Source organism: Mus caroli, chromosome 16 (genome assembly GCF_900094665.2).
Source record: "Mus caroli chromosome 16, CAROLI_EIJ_v1.1, whole genome shotgun sequence".
Classification (NCBI taxonomy): Eukaryota; Metazoa; Chordata; class Mammalia; order Rodentia; family Muridae; genus Mus; species Mus caroli.
In genome coordinates this window covers 33,983,262-34,002,604 of record NC_034585.1, presented here as the reverse complement: position 1 = coordinate 34,002,604, position 19,343 = coordinate 33,983,262, and the positions used below count along the sequence as shown (strand labels likewise).

General features: G+C 42.3%; 1 protein-coding gene across 1 annotated transcript in view; it reads right to left on the bottom strand.

The window, feature by feature from the left end:
* Positions 1–19,343, bottom strand: part of Hcls1 (hematopoietic cell-specific Lyn substrate 1) — a 28,330-nt gene that overhangs the window by 5,613 nt on the left and 3,374 nt on the right. Inside the window, exons 4-10 of the mRNA XM_021185119.2 lie at positions 10,938–11,067; positions 9,028–9,138; positions 6,519–6,573; positions 2,309–2,419; positions 1,615–1,670; positions 994–1,063; positions 215–426 (exon numbers count right to left, since the gene is read on the bottom strand). Of these exons, the coding sequence (XP_021040778.1) occupies positions 215–426; positions 994–1,063; positions 1,615–1,670; positions 2,309–2,419; positions 6,519–6,573; positions 9,028–9,138; positions 10,938–11,067 (745 nt within the window). The remainder of the gene's footprint in view (positions 1–214; positions 427–993; positions 1,064–1,614; positions 1,671–2,308; positions 2,420–6,518; positions 6,574–9,027; positions 9,139–10,937; positions 11,068–19,343) is intronic.

Sequence of the window (19,343 nt, the reverse complement as noted above, 5' to 3'; positions counted from 1 at the left end):
TATCTATCTATCTATCTATCTATCTATCTATCTATCTATCTATCTATCTATCCATCCATCCATCCATCCATCCATCCATCCATCCATCCATCTATCTATCTATCCATCTATCTATCTATCTATCTATCTATCTATCTATCTATGCCTATCACTTGGGCCTCTGAGACACCTGTCTGGGAAAGAGAACTTGGACCCTCTATCACCAGGCACGCACCGCTGAGGAGATTTTCTTGGGCAACTGGGCTGGTGCCGCTGGCTCTTCCACAGGCACGGATGGCTGCTGGGCTTCTCGGCTCATCTTTACCACAGCCTTTCGCTCCTGTTGCTGCCTGGCCATCTGCTGTGCCTTCTCTTCTTCCTCTCGCTTCCTCTTCTCCTCAGCCAAGGACTCAAATTTTGCCTTCAGCCCACGGGCACCACTGGAAGCTGCAGACACAAACAAGGAAAATTTAGGGTGTCCTGGATCTTGAGTGGAGAGAGAGGGAATGGTACTTGTAGAAATGAGCAGATCTGTTAAATATACAGGAGAGAACATGAGGAGGTGACATGTGGAGGGGAAGGTACAGAGGTAGTGAGAGAGCCATAAGGCCTGGGGATCCTAGGGCACTGAAGCCCAGATTCCATGTGACGCAGGACCACTAGTCTTTTCAAAATTATGAGTCCTTGAACCAGCATCTTTATCCATGTGCCTCTACCCACCACCATCCTATGCCCCATCTCTAGGGTCTATCTATTCTATCTGTCTTTCTCAGGCATTTCCTCTCTCTTCCCTGTGTGTCTCTGATCCTCAGTTTTTTCCCTAATGCCACCTCCCTTGCCATCCAGTTGGTCTGACTCTTCTAGGGGACAGAATCTGGAATGTTAAGAGCAGGGAGCTCATCTTCCTTGGCTAATCTCAGTAGTTAAGGGCACACAAGGCATAGTCTGGGAGGAGAGGAAGCCAGAAGAGAAAGGAGGCTGAAGAGCACAGAGAAGGGAACCATGAAGACTAACCAGCTTCTATGGGTGTTGTCTTCTTATACGCTGTGGTTGGGGCCTCCATTTCATTGAAGCCAACAGCACTCTGCAAGTACAACAGTGTTCACAGTGCAAGGGAGCAAGGGAGTAGTGATCCATAAGACAGTACCTGTGTCTAGGGCCACCCTGGGAAGCACCTGTAGCCATGTGGTAAGCAAGAGTTGAACTGGGGCCTCCAATATTGTCTCTTGGAAGAGAGAAGGATAAAGAACTCTACCAGTGGGTTTAGCTCCCCTCTGAATGTCATGTCTCTGAGCCCAGTTACCTAGAATGAAGCAAGGTCCTTGCTTATGCAGGAAGAGAAACCGATGAACACACAGGACAGTGGTGTGGAGCAAGGAGAGACTTAAGACAGGATTAAGAAAAGCTTGAAATGTCATGTCTGATTTTCCTGGTGTCTACCTTTCCTCTCAGCCACCCTACACTCTTCTCACTTAAACCTCAGAATGTGGAATTCATACTCCTTAGATGTTGAAGCCCAGCACACCAGGCTCAGGACCCAGGTCCAAGAGTTCCATTTTGCTTCTGGCTTCTCTCTTCCCTTGCACCCACTTTACTGTAGAGACACCCTGGAGACCATGGTGTCCCGGGGTTTACCTTATCCACTCGGTCTTTCTGGATTCCATATTGGCCACCAAAGCCCTTGGCATAATCTGTGGGAAAGAAAATTCTGAGAGTGAAAACAGTTGATTAGAAGGCTGGGAATCGGTGGGGAGAGGGAGCAGCAAGGATTGGGAGATAGGAATATGGAAGTGGCAGAGAAAGAGGAAGAAATGTCAGAAGTCAGAGAGAGAGAGAGAGAGAGAGAGAGAGAGAGAGAGAGAGAGAGAGAGAGAGAGAGAGAGATGGATGATGGGAAGAAAATAAAAAGGGTCAGGGTATGGGGGTTGGGAGAGAAAAGAAAGGAATGGAAAGAGACAAACACAAAAGTAATGGCTGCCCAGGCAAAATACAAGGAAATAAACAGGAAAACAAGGCGAGCCATTTAGCTGTTCCTGCTGTGTTCCAGGAGAAAGTTCTCAGTCCTCCCTGAGGCTGACTGGCCCATGAGACTTACACCAAGCCATCTCGGCCCATCAACTGGCCTAGTTACTCCTTCCACAGTACCCTTCCTTCTTGTTCCTTTTCTGCTTCACTCCCAATCCCACCGTCCATTCCATCAGTGTTGAGCCCCCTCACGCCCCTCTTCTATTCATCTGCCTCTATTCTAGGACCCTGGGTCGGCTTCCAAAACAGAAGGAATGAGGGCCCTGTGCGACCTAGTGACCTCCTTCCTCCCAATCCGATTTACCTCTCTGAGACTCGTGCTTCTCCGTCTCTCCTTTGTAGTCATATCCCAGGGCTGCTTTGTCCCGTTTATCCTTCTCTACTCCATAGCGGCCACCAAAGCCGTGAGAGTAATCTGCAATAGACAGGGAAGGCCTGAGAGGCCAGCCTTGGCCCCCTGGGAAATGCTAGAGAGAGAGAGAGAGAAGTCTGAAGGAAGAAATGCAGAGTGATAGGCCAGGGAAGGGCTCCAGGCTCGGGTAGAGGTGAGCTACTTTAACACATACAACACCCTCATTTCCATCCCAAATGAGCATCGCAATATTTTCCCTCCTTCAAGGCATGGCTATGTATAGAGCCCGTGAGAGGAGATCTCTGGAACAAAAGGCAGGCATATGAGGTATGTGCTGTTTCTTCACTCCCATCAAAACAGAGAAATCTCAGCCAAAATCAATAATTTTTTAAGTAGTGAAACTCAGAAAGGAGGAAGAGGAAGAAGAGAAGGGAAAGAGGAATGGGAACAAGAAGAGGAGGAAGAGGAGGGGAAGGGAAGAGGAAAGAATCCTGGCTCCAGGAAGAAATAAGAGAGACAGAGCTATGTATGTGTGTGGGTGAGTGTGAGCAGCCAGACACGGAAACCCTAAGAGCTTTAAAGACGAAATGTAAGGAATAGGGATTAGGACCTAGGATCTGTCGTTATCAAACTCTATACAAGAGTGGGAGGGAGCGAGCGGTATGGTAGCTGAAAAGGAGGTACAGGAAATGTCAAGGGATCTTGTAGCCTGTTCAGAATTTGACAAGGGAACATTTTACAAGTAACATTTGGAGTTCTAGCCCTGTGTTCAATTGTGGAATGTAATTTTGTTTTCAATTATAGGACTCAGGAATTCTAAGCTAAGACATTAACTTAAATGCTGATCTCGGGAAATACACACATGGCAGGTGCTGGAAGATGAGTCAGTGAGTACAATGTCATGCAACTATGAGGACCTGGGTTTGGGTCCCAAGCATCAGATACAAAACTACATGTGATAGTGTGATAGTCTGTGCCTGGGATTCTAGCACTGGAGAGGCAGAGACAGGATGCCTGAGTGCTGGTGTTGTCTAATATGTGATCTCCAGGTTTAAGAGAGACCCAGCCTCAAGAGTTAAGTTGGACAACAATCAAGAATACACCCAACACTAACCTTTGGCTCCTACACACATGAGCAAGTACATGCTTGTGCATTCATACACAAAGAAAGTATATATGTAGGAAGAACAGCCTATGAAAGGTAACATGAATACAACATGAAGTAGACTTCAAGAGAGAGAGAGGATCCCAAAAGGCAAAGAGAACACTGTGAAGTACTATAAGGAAAAGCCCTGTCCACCAGGAATAAGTATACCGGCATCAAATCTAGCAACAGCACCAAAACTCATGAAGCAAAGCCCAGTAGAAACAGTAAGACAAAGAGATGCAGCCAGTGTTGAAAAATTAAACCCATGGAACAAAAAGAATCATCAGTTAAGTCATATAAGATCTAAATACTTTTGTCACTAAACTTGGCTCTTAAGAACACTGTGTTCCAAACGACACAAGGTACTCCTTGACTCTATGTGCATAGAACGCACACACACACACACACACACACACACACACACAACCATGTGCTAACCCTTAATATACTTCAAAAGACTGAAATTCTGGAAATCATTTTGTGATCTCAATAAAATTAAAGGCCAATATCAATAAAATGATATGGAAATTTTCCACAATGCATAAGAAACAAAAATATGCTCTTTCAGCTCACTAGTCACAGTCTACTGCAGACCCCGTGCTCAGGATATCTGGCCAACATGAGGTGGATTCCATCCATGGTGGATTCCATGGTGGATTCCATAAATTGTCTGAAAGTGTGTGTGTGTTATTGTTTTGTTTTGTTCGTTTGTTCCATGAAAGATAAAGAACATGAAGTTGGGTGGGTGAAAAGTGAGGAAGGAAGGATTTCCGGGTGGAAATGGGAGAAGGGAAAGAGTATAATCAAAATATATTGTTTGCAACTCTCAAAAACTAAATGGAAACATTAGAATATATATATATATTTACACACACACACTTTCAAACAATTTATGTCAGAGAAAATTCACCAGGAAAATTAGAAAATGTTTTAATTTAATTAAACTTGAAATATACATAGAATTGGTCAAGTGCAGCATTAAGTTGTGCTGTGGGGGAAAATGTGTGATTTACCTGTATTAGAAAGAGAGTCCCAATGGACAGAAGCATCTGACCCCTGTTGTTGAATTAGGGAAGGCTGAAAGAAGCTGAGGAGAAGGGTGACCCTGTAGGAGGACCAGCAGTCTCAATTAATCTGTACCCCTAAGATCTCTCAAACACTGGACCACCAAATAGACAGCATACACCAGCTGATAGGAGGCCTCCAACACATATACAGTTGAGGACGTCCAGGTCTGTGTTCATTCAGAGATGATGAATCTAACTCTCAAGAGACTGGAGGCTCCAGGGAGTTTAGAGGTTAGATGAGGTGGGAGGTGGGGGCATCCACATGGAGACAGGATTGGGAGGGGAGGAGGTGTGGGATGTGGAGCAGTTGAAAAAATATAGAATAAAAAAATTCCTTTGAAAGGAAAAAAAGTTTTGAAAATAAAAATAGAATGTTCACAAGAAAAGAAAAGAAAAGAAAAGAAAAGAGAGCCCAAATCAACTGTCTAGGTTTTTATCTTAAAAAGAAGGAGGAGGAGGAGAAGCCCACATTAAGTATAAGTACATTGAGCAAAATAATAGAGTCAAAACCTCATATATTTTAAGAACAGATAAACAATTGATAAAATTAGAAAAATGGAGTTAGGTCTTAGAAAGAAACCACTGAGCCGGGCAGTGGTGGTGCGCACCTCTGATCCCAGCACTAGGAAGGCAGAGGCGGGTGGGTCAAGACCACCCAAATGCTCTGTGACTGATCTACACTCCTTGCCCCCTTTAATTTTGAGGGCAAGACTCTCTAACTTGTCCATGCTGGCTTTAAAACCACTGTGTTGCCCAGTCTGCCCTTGAACTTGCAATTTCCTTGCCTCAGTCTTCCAAGCAGCCAAGATTAAAGACCAGTGCCATCAGGCCTGTCTTAACTTTTATTTTTTATTTTTATTTTTAAAAAAGAAAAATACATTACATATAAAGAATGATAACTCGACTGACACGAGAGACCCCAAATCATGATATAATATTTTCAAAATAATAAAGGGAATAGCATGAAAACCACATAGCTCAAGGACTGGGGCTGATGGGTGGGGCGAGAGTTCTTTCATAGTCTCTAAAATAATGATCTGGAAACGTATTTCAGCAAGAGGAAAATAGAAACAGCAGGAAGAAATGATAAAATGTGAAGAATAGCTAAGAAGGTGTCCATTGTTACCCAATTTAATTATTCATTGGTTTCATATATATATATATATATATATATATATATATTTCATTGTTTTATATATATATATGTATATATTCTTTGTTATATATAATGTCTATATATATATCTGTATATATGTTTGTTTATATATATCTGTATATATATTTGTTTATATATATATATACAAAGCAAAGCCATATATATATACATATACATATATATATATACCATAAAGCCATATATATATATATATATATATATATATATATATATATATATATGGCTTTGCTTTGTTTCATTTTGGGTTTTTTGAGAATGGGTTTCTCTATGCAACCTCAACTGCCCTAGAATTATTATGTAGACCAGGCTGACCTTGATTCACCTGCCTCTCCCTCCCACATGCTAGGAGTAAAGACATATACCACCATGCCTAGCACCATTATATTTTATCAGGTTTAAAATAAGATATAAACAGTATACTAGCCAACAGTAATATAGATGGTAGAAAGAATATCACTAAAATGTTTCTATATTATTCACAAAGACATGATTAACTTTAAATTTAAACTCAAAGCTGTGTGTTAAGTTTTAAAGATGATACATATTAGAACAAAAAAGAAATATATCTTCTACCCTTCAACTAGAAAAAGGAAGGATTAGACAGGCTTGATCAAGCTCATAGAATGAATTTGAGAAAGAAGCCTGCCCACAATTGGAACTGAAAAGTAGCCAAACCAGTGGGGAGCTGGAGGCAGGGAGCTATGACAAGCTGCAGGCAGCAGATGTGGGCAGGGAAGCTGGCCAGCCATGGCCAAAGCTCTGGGCACTTGCCTTTCTGAGATGCATGCTTTTCCACTTCTCCTTTGTAGTCAAAGCCCACCGCTGACTGAGAGAAGGGAAAGATAAATGATTAGCCAGGCTCCCTGCTTCTCCCTCTTCCAGTTAGCCTTCCTTTCATCTCAGTCCCAGAGACAGTTTTAGGAACCCCCAGCAAGGCTCACAGGCTTAAAGTAGAAACAGTGTTACAAAGAAGTCAGCCGGGACCTCTGGACACTAGACTAGTCTAGATCCAATTCTGCTTTTCCCGTTTGTAGTTGTTTAGCTTTGGGAGTATTCCTTAAGGTCACTCAGTACTGGCTCTTTGATATAATATTAAATGAATCTTACCCACCACAACAGTAAATTGAGGGACATGATCTTTCCTCATTTGGAATAATACAACAAATAAACAAGGTATCTACAGTACCTGCACTGAGTCACACAAGGAATCGGCACTTTTCCCCCTAAGTGAGCCTCACAACCTTGTAACTAAAAGCCTTGTGTGCATCTGGGCTCCTCACCTCACTCCCTGGAACTTTACTGGTCTCAGTATGGCCTCACAGGGCTCTAGGACACTGATTTTGTAGGTTCCAAGACCTAATATGTACTGGGAGCTGTATCCCCATTTGCTCGGTAACTATGGGTTGTTAAGTAAGGGTCAGTTTCGCATCTTCAGACTCTCCCTGCCTTCCTCTCCACTCTTTTTTTTTCTGGCTCCCCTATATCTAAGGCTGACCTCACACTCTCTCTGTAGGCAAGGATGACTTTGAATTTGAGGGAAGACAGAAGATAGTTAGTTCTTAGATAAGTAGAGAGCAGGGAGAGCTGTCCTGGATGAGATCAGGCTAATCCCTGAGTGTTGCCACTTTAGATGCACAACAGCTTACTCCAAGAACCCACCAGGTAGTTCCCACATGGCCGGGCAAACTCCATGCCAGGTGGCTACTTCTCAGTTTCCATGACTCTGTAGGCTACTGAAAATGAGACCCCTGTGGACTCTGTGGGTTTTCTTCCCTGCAATTTCAAAGGTCCCCAGCAGGGTCTTGGTCCCACTGTTACTTAAAATGACATAACAGCTAACTGCATCCTGCCTAGACCAGTTCTAGAAGGAGAAATGGAAACAAGCTTTGCTCCACAGTCTGTTAACACGTCTACAAACTCAGACTCTTTGGGAGCAGATGATGTTGCCTCTCTAGACACATGCCTGTTCATGATACAGGGAGCTCTGGCTTTGTGTGCCGTGTGCTGGCTCTGCTGCAATGAATCTCGTGAGTGGTTGGCTGCCTCTGTTCTCATCCTGTGATTCTTTATGTGATGGACAAATGGATCTGTGGAAGGAGAGCTAGCGGGACTCTAATCCTCTGCTCCTACCTGGTGTTAGTATGTACCACATGCCTGGTTTATGAGGTGCTAGCATGCTTCCAACGGAGCTATGTCCCCACCCTTTAGTCTTGATTTAAAGAACACATGGGTTGAGGCGATGTAATTTGTGCTTGTAAAGTAACAACTAACAATAAGGGACTGGGCAAAGAGGACCAGGAGAAGCCACGACTCAGCAGGAAATGCTCTCTCGTTTATAGATCCTTACGTGCTCCACATGACATTATTGACTTTAAACATGGTTTCTGGGGTTTTTCTTTCTTTCGCAGCATATTTTGAATTTTCTCGACTTTGTTTTGGCTGTATTTTCTCCAAATAATTACCATCCTAGCACTTCGAAACTTGGACCCAGTCCTACCTAATTAACAACTGCTGGCAATCTTCATCATCATCATCATCACTTCTTATCCAAGTGTCAATATTCCCCACCCCATTCCTCGATCCCTCCCCCTCTCCTTTTTGTCTCCCTGCCCCTCTCCTTCCTACTCTTCTCACTTCCCCTCCCCATCTCCCTTCCCCTTTTAGATGAGACTCCAATCTGTACCATGAAAAAGGATTCAGAGTCTGATATCATAAGGTATAATTTAAAGCATCAAAAAGCCACCAGCCCTGCTCTTCCCACTGTATCAGCCTGTACTTGCTTAGTACTGTCTTTTCCTTTCAGAAACTACCCTTCTGTATGCAGGAGCCTCTAGCAACACTCCAGCTACATAGATTATTGTTACCCTTCACCTTCTCGAAGCATTGCAGCCCTAATCAATTGGCTGGTGTATTTGCTTATTTTGGAGATTCTCTCTCCTCTCTGCTAATGCCTTAAGAAAGTCTTATTCCAAGTTTAGTGATCTTTACCTATGAGTGACCATTGATGCTGTGCTGATGTACCCGGGCCTCTCCTATGCTAGGCCAGAGCTGCCCTACAACCTGAGCCCTGCTGAACGTAAATTGATGATTTGATGCTCAACATGCAGCCCCTGCATTAGCACCAGCAAGAGACGTCATGAGACCTGACCATTACTAGGCACTGATAGCCTCTGCTGTCCTATCTGTCACCTGAGAAGCATGGGCCAACACTTCAGGGCTGGGTGGCGGCAAGACCCACATAACTTAAGGCGTATGGTGGAGAGACAAAGATGTCACCTACCTTGTCTGCCCGGTCCCTCTCAACTCCATATTTGCCCCCAAAGCCTCTGGCGGCATCAGTCTGAGATGAGTGTTTCTCCACATCAGCAACATACTCGTGGCCCACTGCACTCTAAGGGAAATCAGGAGGGGAGTGAGCAAAAGATCAGAAGGACCTTAAGGAATAGCTAGAGATGGCAAATGGATGTCAGGAGACAAGAAATCCATTCTGGGTACCATTCTTGGTACTTCTGGCAGTGGTACCAGGAAACCTATGATGGAGGATAATGTCACTAGAGAGCCATTGCTCAGAAACCTGCAGGGGTGTACTAGAAGTCAGAAGATAGAGAGGAGAGAGTCAAAACAGAAGGGAGAGGACAGTTCAGACAGGATCAGGCTGGAGCAAAACAACTGAGCAAAGCTAGGGCATGTCAGGGGCACTGGCTAGATACTGCAAGCAACTGATGTCTTTCCTCCATCAACCAGGTATCTTTGTGCTGGATCTTTCTTGGCCTGGATAAGTGTAGAAGTGAATTCTGAACTTTCCAATGTGTATATAAAAGATCACTAAATGGCCAAGGGGCTGAAGAGGGGCTCTGTAGGCCAGAATCCTTGCTCTGCAAACATGAGGACCTAAGATCAAATCTTCAGCACCCACAAAAAAAAAGCTAGGCCTGGCTGCATGTGCCTTTAATCCCAGTATGAGAAGGTAGAGACAGTGAATTCTGAGAGTTCCCTTCCTAATCAGCCTAGCAGAAATAATGAGCTTCACACTCAGAGGAAAATCCTGTCTCAAGGGGCTAAGGCAGAGAGCTGTACAGGATGACATTTGACATCCTGCTGTGGCCTCTCCTTGTGCACACACAGCTGCACCCATCCCACCTCCACATGTGCACATATGCATGCACCATATACAACATATGCATATACCATGCATACACAAATAATCACATAATACAGCAAAGCAGTGGTTCTCAACCTTCCTAACAATGCAAGCTTTTAATACAGTTTCCCGTGTTGTGGTGACCTCCAGCCATAAAATTCCTTTGTTGCTACTTTGTAACCGTAATTTTGCTACTATTATAAACTGTAATGAAAATATCTGATATGCAGGATATCTGATATGTGAACCCCAAAGGGGTTGCAACCCACAGGTTGAGAACTGCTGCAGTAAAGAAAATGATAAGAGATGCTGCAATACAGACAGAATACACAGCATCTAAAGGCCACAAATGATTCTATAGCTTATCCTTCCTTCTCCACCAAAGCTCCCTGCTTTCTCAGTAAGTGTGGCCTAGTTTTGGTTTTGTTGCTATAGTTAAAACACCATTCCAAAAGAAACTTGAAAGGAGAAAGGTTTTATTTGGCTACCATTCCAGGTTAGGGTCATTCATCTTGGGGAAGTCAAGATAAGGATTTGAAGGTACCAGCCAAATCCACAATCAAGAGCAGAGAGAATGAATGCATGTTTGCTTACTGTTCAACTCTCTGTCCCTACATTTATACAACACAGGTCTAGAGAATGGTGCCATCAACAACAGGCTGGGTCTTCCCACATCATTTAAAGTAATTAAGGCAATCCTCAGCAGACATGCCCACCGATCAACCTGATCTAGACAATCCATCATTGATGCTCTTTTTCTCAGGCAGTTCCAGATTGGGACAATTAAAACTAACCGTCACAAGGGGTTACAGTATACCATGAGGTAAAACAGGCCAGCCAGCCTAATATCTTGACTCTCTTTTCTATATCTTGGGTATTGAGATCCGGAGAGAAAAGAAGGTACAAACATCACAAAGGCATTCTGCATTAAAGCCCAAATGGACACCATGCATACCATATTTAGGATAAATTTTAAAGTGCCAACAATTGAGTCAATTTGTTTCCCATTATTTTATTTCTTTAAAGAAGCTCCCTCCCTTCCTACTCACCTTGTCCATCCGGTCTCTCTCCACTCCAAACCGACCGCCATAGCCATGGGATGCCTTAGGCCCCGATTCCAGCTCCTTCTTCTTGAGGATGTCGTGCTCCTCTGACACTTTGTTCCTCAGCTGGTGGATGCTGCAAGGAACCACATACCTTAGACTCTCTGCAGTCAGGGAGATCGACAGACTGCTTCTCAGAAAATGGAACTCTTTTGTAGAAAACTCTGAGTCCCTGAATGTATCAGTTGACAGGCTTAGAGTAAGAGGTTGGTACAAGCAACATAGCCTGATTTACGCTCTTGAGAAGCTAAGATCCTGCTGTCTGTTGTCTTTTCTCACTAACATAACTTGTGTGTCACAGGACCAATGAGTCCTCTATGTTAACAAAAGACCTGCCTTCAACCAATTAGGCGGTCTGTCTCAAGAATCATAAAGATGTGCAAATAACTTCCAGCCTACACATTCCTTCCTGTCCTAAGAGTCTGCCCCCCAAAATAACTTTAAATATGGCAAAGCTTAATGTCTAATGATTGAAACGTTACAGATAATAGAAAACCAACTAATCCATATGCCCAGGACTTGGAAAATAGCTTAGAAAATTAAAATGCTACCTTTCAATAATGTAGTGACAGTCATTAAGACTGATGCTTAAAGAAATGTAGTTTGGGGTAAATTTATTAGTATTTGTGTATTTATTTATTTATTTATTTATTTATTTATTTATTATCAAGCATTAACATTCTCCAACTTAAGCCTGATAATTTCTGGGAATAACAAACAGAAACAAAGCCACAAAGCCCACTCATCATTATCTGTTAGAACAGCTTCAAGTTCCTATAACTGAGACTGGGATTCTGCCTCTGAGAGTACACGACGCTGGAGGCAGCAAAGGACACCCACTCCTCTTGCTTACTTTAAGCTCGTTACCATCTTACTACTATGGAGGCTGCAAGACCTAAGAGGGTAGACATCCTGAAGACATGAGTTGACAGCTCGGCAGTTGTACCAACAAATGACAGACAACGAAGGTTCACAAATTGGGAAACATTGCAAGGACTCCTGGGACCGTATAGCGTTATCTAGAGGAGAGAACTCTAAATTTTAGAGATCCAGCTTTCTGCAGTTAGCAAGGGTCTGGGGGTCGTTACTCTCCTTGGGACTCCCCTAGCTCAGGCCCAGCAGAAACTGGTTCCAGGCAAAGTGAGCAAAGTGGCCGTGTCACAGGAGAGACCTTCTCCTTTCATGGAAGATTAGACCCATCTGCTGGTCTAGTGGGATAATCTCACTGAAGGCTTTTAAAAAGCCTTACAGCTTTAGCCGTGGTTAATTTTAGAGAGCTGGAGAGGAATCAGATGAACTGGATCCCAGTGCTGGCTGCACCCTGTGTTCCCATGCCTCACCTGACCCCACGGGTAACTGGGAAGCAAAGATTCAGTGTCAGCTCAACAGCCTCGGGGCTGCCAGGGTCTGAAAAGGACCGGGCGTCAGGAGCTTCTGAATGACTGTGTGAGGTCCCCAACTGAGGAATCCAAGCGAGAAAAGAAGGGCCTGGGACAAACATTTTCAACTGAGCAAATATGCAAATCCACCTATTACTGTGTGCCAATCAGGGGACTGTACCAACAGAATTATGGCCAATCAGGGAACTGTACCAAGAGATGACAGTTTCTAAATGAAAATGTTGTGGACCCCCCCCAAAAAAAACCCAAAATATTTTACTTTGTTTTTGTGGTTGTTTTGTTTTGAGAAGCAGTCTCTTCCACCCAGAATCGCTTCTTGTAGGTATCTGTAGCCACACCTAGCTGAAAATCCAACTTCTTATAAATTTCTTTATCATATAGCTGAATCCATCCCAAATGGCTCTTACTATATAGTCTTTTTATTTGATAAATATCAATTAAACAGCTTTTGAGTGTGAAGCGTTGCTAGGCTCCAAGGACACAGAAGATCTCACACATGGAGACAGTGGACAGATGGAAGGGATACAGGGAAGCATTCAGAGTGGCAAGTGTCACACCTAAGAGACTTTTGACACAGTGTCTCTGCTTTAGGTTTTCACATGGCTTGTATTGACAGAGCAAGCGAATCTAGCAAAATTCAGAGCTTCCAATGTGAAACAGGAGCAATAAAGGCATAAAGCGGAGCAGTTCTGACAATAAAAACTTAATTCACCAACAATATGGTCATATGTTTAGAAAATCCTAAATTATCCACAAAGAAGCTACTGGAACGACTAAGCTCTCAGGATACAGAGTCGCTACTATCAAAGTCGATTGCATTTCTATCTGCCAGCTGCAGACATTTGAAGACCAGAAATTAAAAGTAAATCATAGTCATAACATAACATGAAATACTTTAGGACAAATTTAATGAAATATGATTTAAGACTGAAACACTGAATAATACTTCAGAAAAACTAACTCAAAGATGATCTAAATAAGTAGAGGAGTGCCTCGGGTTCATAGATTGGAGAACTCAATACCACCAACATGTTTCCTATCCCTCTAAATGGCCTACAACTCCAGTGGACCCCCAGGCAAACTCTCAACAGGCATTTTCTTTCCCAGAAGCTGACTAGCTAATTCTAAATGTATGAAATTATAGAATCCTGGGATGTAGGAAAAGCTTTTGAGCACGCAGTTGGAGGCCTATTCCATTTCAATGACTTAGCACACAGCTATAACAACCACTGTACTGTGGTAGTGTGCTGTCAGGGCAAACATTGCTTAAGGAAGCAGAACAGAGTCTAGAAGTCAACCATACAGAAGGTCAAAGAAATCTGCTAAGTCAGTGGGAAAAAGATAGAGTTTGCATTGTGTTTGGAAATTGGATATCCATAGAGAAGAAGAACCTTAACTCATTTGCATGCCGCACATAAATATAAAAAAAAATAAAATTTTAAATTGAGCCAAATGTTTGAGATAATCTTTACAACTCTGAGGTAAAGTTTTTCTCTTAGACAAACAAAAAAAAATAAACCAAAAAACCCACTAATGATAAAATAATCTTTTTATATAAATCAGACTTCATCAGAATTCAAATCTTGTGTCGTTCAAACAATACCACTAGAAAATTAAAAAAGCAATCATTCCTCTTGGAAGAATATTTATAGAATACTCATTTTACATAAGATCTGTTTCTAAAATATACAGGGAACTCAATAAAAGGATAAGTACATTAAAACTGAGTAAATATATGAACAGACATTTCAGAAAGAAGATAGATGAAGAGACATGAAAATGAAGCACATGAAAAATGCTTAATAGGTTTACTCACCCAAGAAACACAAATTAACATCACTGCATACCCACAGAGTGGCTAACATTCAAAATACCAACAATAACAAGTGCTGACAAGGACACGGAACAAGTGGAACACATACATTTCTGGTAGAAATGAACTATGGGCAAATTTCTTTTTGGAAAATAGATTGGTAGTTTCTTTTTTTTTTCTTTTTTTAAAAAGATTTATTTATTTATTATATGTAAGTACACTGTAGCTGTTTTCAGACACCCCAGAAAAGGACGTCAGATCCCATTACAGATGGTTGTGAGCCACCATGTGGTTGCTGGTATTTGAACTCCAGACCTTTGGAAGAGCAGCCGGGTGCTCTTACCCACTGAGCCATCTCACCAGCCCAGATTGGTAGTTTCTAAAAGGCTAAACACTCACTGACTGCATGAATAAGCAATTAGATCTTTAAGTATACCTTGGAAAATATAAAAATATATGTCAAAGGAGAGAGATGCGCTCAAACACTCATAATATTTTTGGAATAGATTTCGATATCTAGCATCAGATCGATGAATAAATCAAATGGTACCATAGCTACACAATAGATACTTTTTGACAGTAACAGGAAATAAAAGACCAATATATACAATGCTCTAGCCAGAGTTCAAAAACCTGCTGAATAAAAGAAAACCAACACAAAAGAGACAAACAGTCTTTGCTAGTCATTTACTGAAACTTTAGGGAGACCCTAGGACCTATCCCACATGGATGGAAAATAAGTCCGTGCTTGTATCCTCAGCAAGGGGCACTGACTACAGACACACACAGGACCGTGAGCGGTGACTGAAATCTTCGCTGTCCTCGCTGTATTGGTGGTTCCTTGTAGTGTTATCAAAATTCACTGAACTATTGGTTTATAATTATTACACATTGACAGCACTGAGTTTTAAAAATAAGCTGTAGTAAAGGAATGATGGATTTTATGTACTCCTAAAGAGGTCCACGCCTATGCAGTGAGTATGGCATCTTGTTAAAACCAAACTATAATATACTCAGCGGCTTTAAAGAGGAAAGCGATTTTAGGGAAAGGGGGCAGTTGATCACGGGAATTCAGATTGCATTTCAAAAGAGAATTGTGGACATGACAAATTATGTTTATTGAAAACAATATGACATAGTGGCTAAGTACTTAGCCCTTAGATTCAGACTGAGCTGAATTCAAATTAGTATTGGTCTATATTATGTCTATAGCCTTAGACAAATTGTTAAACTCAAGAATGAATACCTTACTTTTCTGTGCTATCAGAATGACATCGTCATCTATAATAGACATGCATGACTGCATGACAAGCCACAACTCAACAATGAGGCCTTTTGTTCTCATGGCATAGCCTCGGCTCTTCACAAGGTAACCCTGGGAGGTAAGGAGAGGCAGGACTATTATCTCCGGGCATATGGATAAACGACAGCAGAGTGGTGAAACCACTCCCTTTACTGCCCTGGTGCTGGCATAGCAGAGCTGGCACCAGTCCCCGGTCCTCTGCAGTTCTTTATTTGCACTTTGTGTAAAATTGTAGGGCACAATATTGGTTAAGCCCCTGAGGCAGGTACAGCTATTTCTCACTGGAACCTAATCTTAAGACTTCAGGATGCACCAAAGGCCTTGTCCAGTATAATCCCCCAGCACTGTTCACAGTGACCTGCTTCTTTTCCACAATGAAATCAGATAAAAATCAAAAGTCTGACTTTAGAAACGTGTACACCAGTCTTACGTGGCGATCTTGTATCTGTCGATTACAAAATAAAAATTGTGCTCGTATTTTCTTCCTCATTGTTTTTCAATCAGTTATATTTTATTACACAAATGTATCAATCTATCATACATTTGATAATAGGAAAACAGCAGACAAAAGCATTTGTCCTCTCCCACAGAGAGTTTAAGGATTACTGGTTGAGGGTAGTAAGGATCTCTTCCTCTTCCAGGCATAGACAAACACAGAGAGGAGAGAGGGTGGGGTCATTTCTCTATACACTGATAAGAGACGGTAGAATCGCTTAAGCTGGTCTCTGAATTAGAAAGCCATCCCCAGACTAAATTTATTCAAGGCTGACCTAAAAAGAAACATAGTGGTGAGGGGGGCGGCGGGTCTCACGCCTACCAAGAAGCACAGTCACTTCCTTTTCCTGTTTTGAGTCAGCTCAGTCTGGCAAGAACTCTCCTCTCCAATTTCCCCTCCACTCCCAGGGTCTTGGTGATTTCCTCTTGGCCTTCAAGGGTGGCTTAGTGGGACCATCCAAAGGATATTACAGACTTTATGCTGAAATGCCCCCGAGGATTGTTTGATCTAGATGGGAAAACTGAAGATCAGAGAGCAGAAAAGATTTGTCCAAGGTCACCTAGCCCATTCCTAGCAGGGTCCAGGCTTTTGCACGTGTAGAAGGCTTTAACAAATAGGAATGGAACAAGCTTTTGTGAAACTATCTCCACCATTTACTATAGTGGATATAGATCTGGTTAGGTTAACAAGGAGATATGCAGAGCCACCACCGTGTGAAAACGACGTGTACCGTGATATGCGATACAGCCATTTGATTAAAAGCCATTTAGGAAGTAGGAAGTTATCAGCTGTTGCACACTTGTGTTAGGTTTTGGGGATAGAAATCAGATAAAGCTCATCTACATTAACAGCGTATAGATAGAACCAAAGTGCTAAGTAGTACTAAGAGGGCCAGCAGACAGTCAGGCACACGTACTATTCATTGGATTCTAAATCCAGAGTAGCTGTCATTATCCCCATGAGTTAATAAAATGGGCCTCTAAGACATTAGCTGTGACTGAGTTCACACCGCTAGTGATGACAGAGCTGGGAACGAAATAAAAATCTTCAGAACGCAAGCTCTTCCCACCGGCTCACAGCAGGGTTTTAGAAGTAGTCCTTAAAATGTCCTACTCCTAGCTGACACACAAGATGCAGACACATGGGAGGGAAAGCAGCATGGGAGTGCTCTCTCAGGTCAGCACTTCCCAGAACACCAGAGAGTGGGGGCTTCACTCAGAGGAGAAAAGAGCTTTGACCTTCTTCATCTGTGAGCGCTCGGGGGAGCGTCTGGGAAGCGCCTTGTTCCTGCTCTTTTTCTTTGTCACTCTACAAGCTTTCCAGAATTGCTTGATTCGTTTAAGAGTAACATTCACTTGGGACTGGTGAGATGGCTGAGGGGTTAAAAGCACTGGCTACCCTTCCAGAGGACCTGGGTTTGATCCCCGGCACCCACATGACAGCTCACAACAATCTGTAACTCCAGCTCCAGAGGATCTGACCATGGGAAACTTAGCCACACATGGTACATAAGCACATATACTGAAAAAAGACCCATACATATAAAAATAAATAAATAAAAAGTATTCAGTATAGCTACTTACATTAAACCATTTAGGTCTGTACTGTGTTCAGAAACATTCCAGATCTACACAAGTTTGTGCCAAGTCTGTGGCTGCTGCAATGTGGTCATCACTGACACTTCTTAAAATCTAGGGGGAAATTAGTCTAAAATATTGTCAGAGTGTGGAAGGAGGAGTTTGGAATGGAGTGGAAAATCGACTTAATCTTGCCAAGTTTAGAAGTGCCGATTCATGACTTTCCAACTTTCACCCATATTATGTCATTCACTGTATTTGCCTTGATCCTAAAATATGGCAGCCTGGGGCTACCCAGAACCAACAGTCCTGGTTAGATGATCCTGACTAGCCTATGGACGAGCAGTATGAATCTCTCAGTCACCAAGTATGGAATATTGATTCCATAGAAAATCCTAGATATGCCCATATTGGCTTCTCTCTTTTTGAAACAGTCTCATGTATTGTGGTGATGTAATATCCTAAAAAAGTCCCCTAAATCCTAAGATTTTGAATCTTTTGCCTGACCTCATAACCAAAGTTGACAATACTTAACACTTAGCCTGTTAAACCTGCTTTAAGAGAACAATGTAACAACGGGACTTACTTGCCATGTGGTCAGTTCTTAACACCAAAGGTAATGCACAGCTACAATCTTAAGTTACATTCTCTTCCACGTCCCCAACCCAGAGTAATGCATGTACATCATTTGTTAAAAACATCAAATGCAGAAGTTGGAAGCAACTTCCTAAAACCCACCAGAGAGGTTGAAAGCAACCATTTATGGATACTGGTTGATCAACAATGACATTTGTTATCTGGGTCAATTGGAGCCAGTGACTTTATTGCTTATAAAACTCGGTTAAAGATTTCTGTTAAGTATCCATCATTCTTTCCCCTGTATGATACTTTCTATGCTTTTCCATAAAGACAGAGCAGAGCTTTTTGTAGGGAGGTACAGATACACACAGTTACACAGCTGTCACACACAGACAGACACACAGTGACATGGGGACAAACAGATTCACAATCCAGTCTTCAATCAGTCTAACAGATTCAGACACATACAGAAGACAGACAGGAAGAAAGACACAGAGAGCATGAAGTATCTAGGCTGTCTCTTGCTTAGAGTGCTTTTATTTCTTTTCTTAATGAAGCACCAATGCATTCTTGGCAACTCAGAGTTTATCACTAACACATTATAATTCATGCACTGTAACCCAGGCTTGCCTTGGTATTGAACTTCTGAGCCTTCAGCATTCATTACTCTCCCACAGCCACCTCCCTCCACCATGCAGTGCTAGGGTTATAAGCACAAACCCCCACAACTAATTTATTTGGTGTTGGGAACAAGCAGGACTTCATGCAGACTAGGTAAAACTTAACAACCTGGGCTACATTGACATAATAATTTCAGAAAAAAAGAAAGTTGTCTTGAAGATTAAACATCATTTCTAAAATGGTTTTAGTCATCAGCTTCTCCAAATGTCATATTTATTTACATTAATATTAATGGTTCCCAATTTTTATCAAGTAGTAGTCAAATGCAAATCTGTGTCTCAAGTCTCTGTACCAGTATGAGAGCTGATATTGTCCTCAACACACCATTTATGCAGGAGTTCCTTTCCTGGACATTTTACTGAAGCCTTCCTTTTTTGAGACAGTCTCCTGGCTGGCCTGGAATTTATGATGTAGACCAGACTGCCTTGAAGTCACAGAGACTTGCTTGCTTCAGCCTCCTGAGTGCTGGAATTAAAGGTGTGTATGACCACACCCAGCATTGA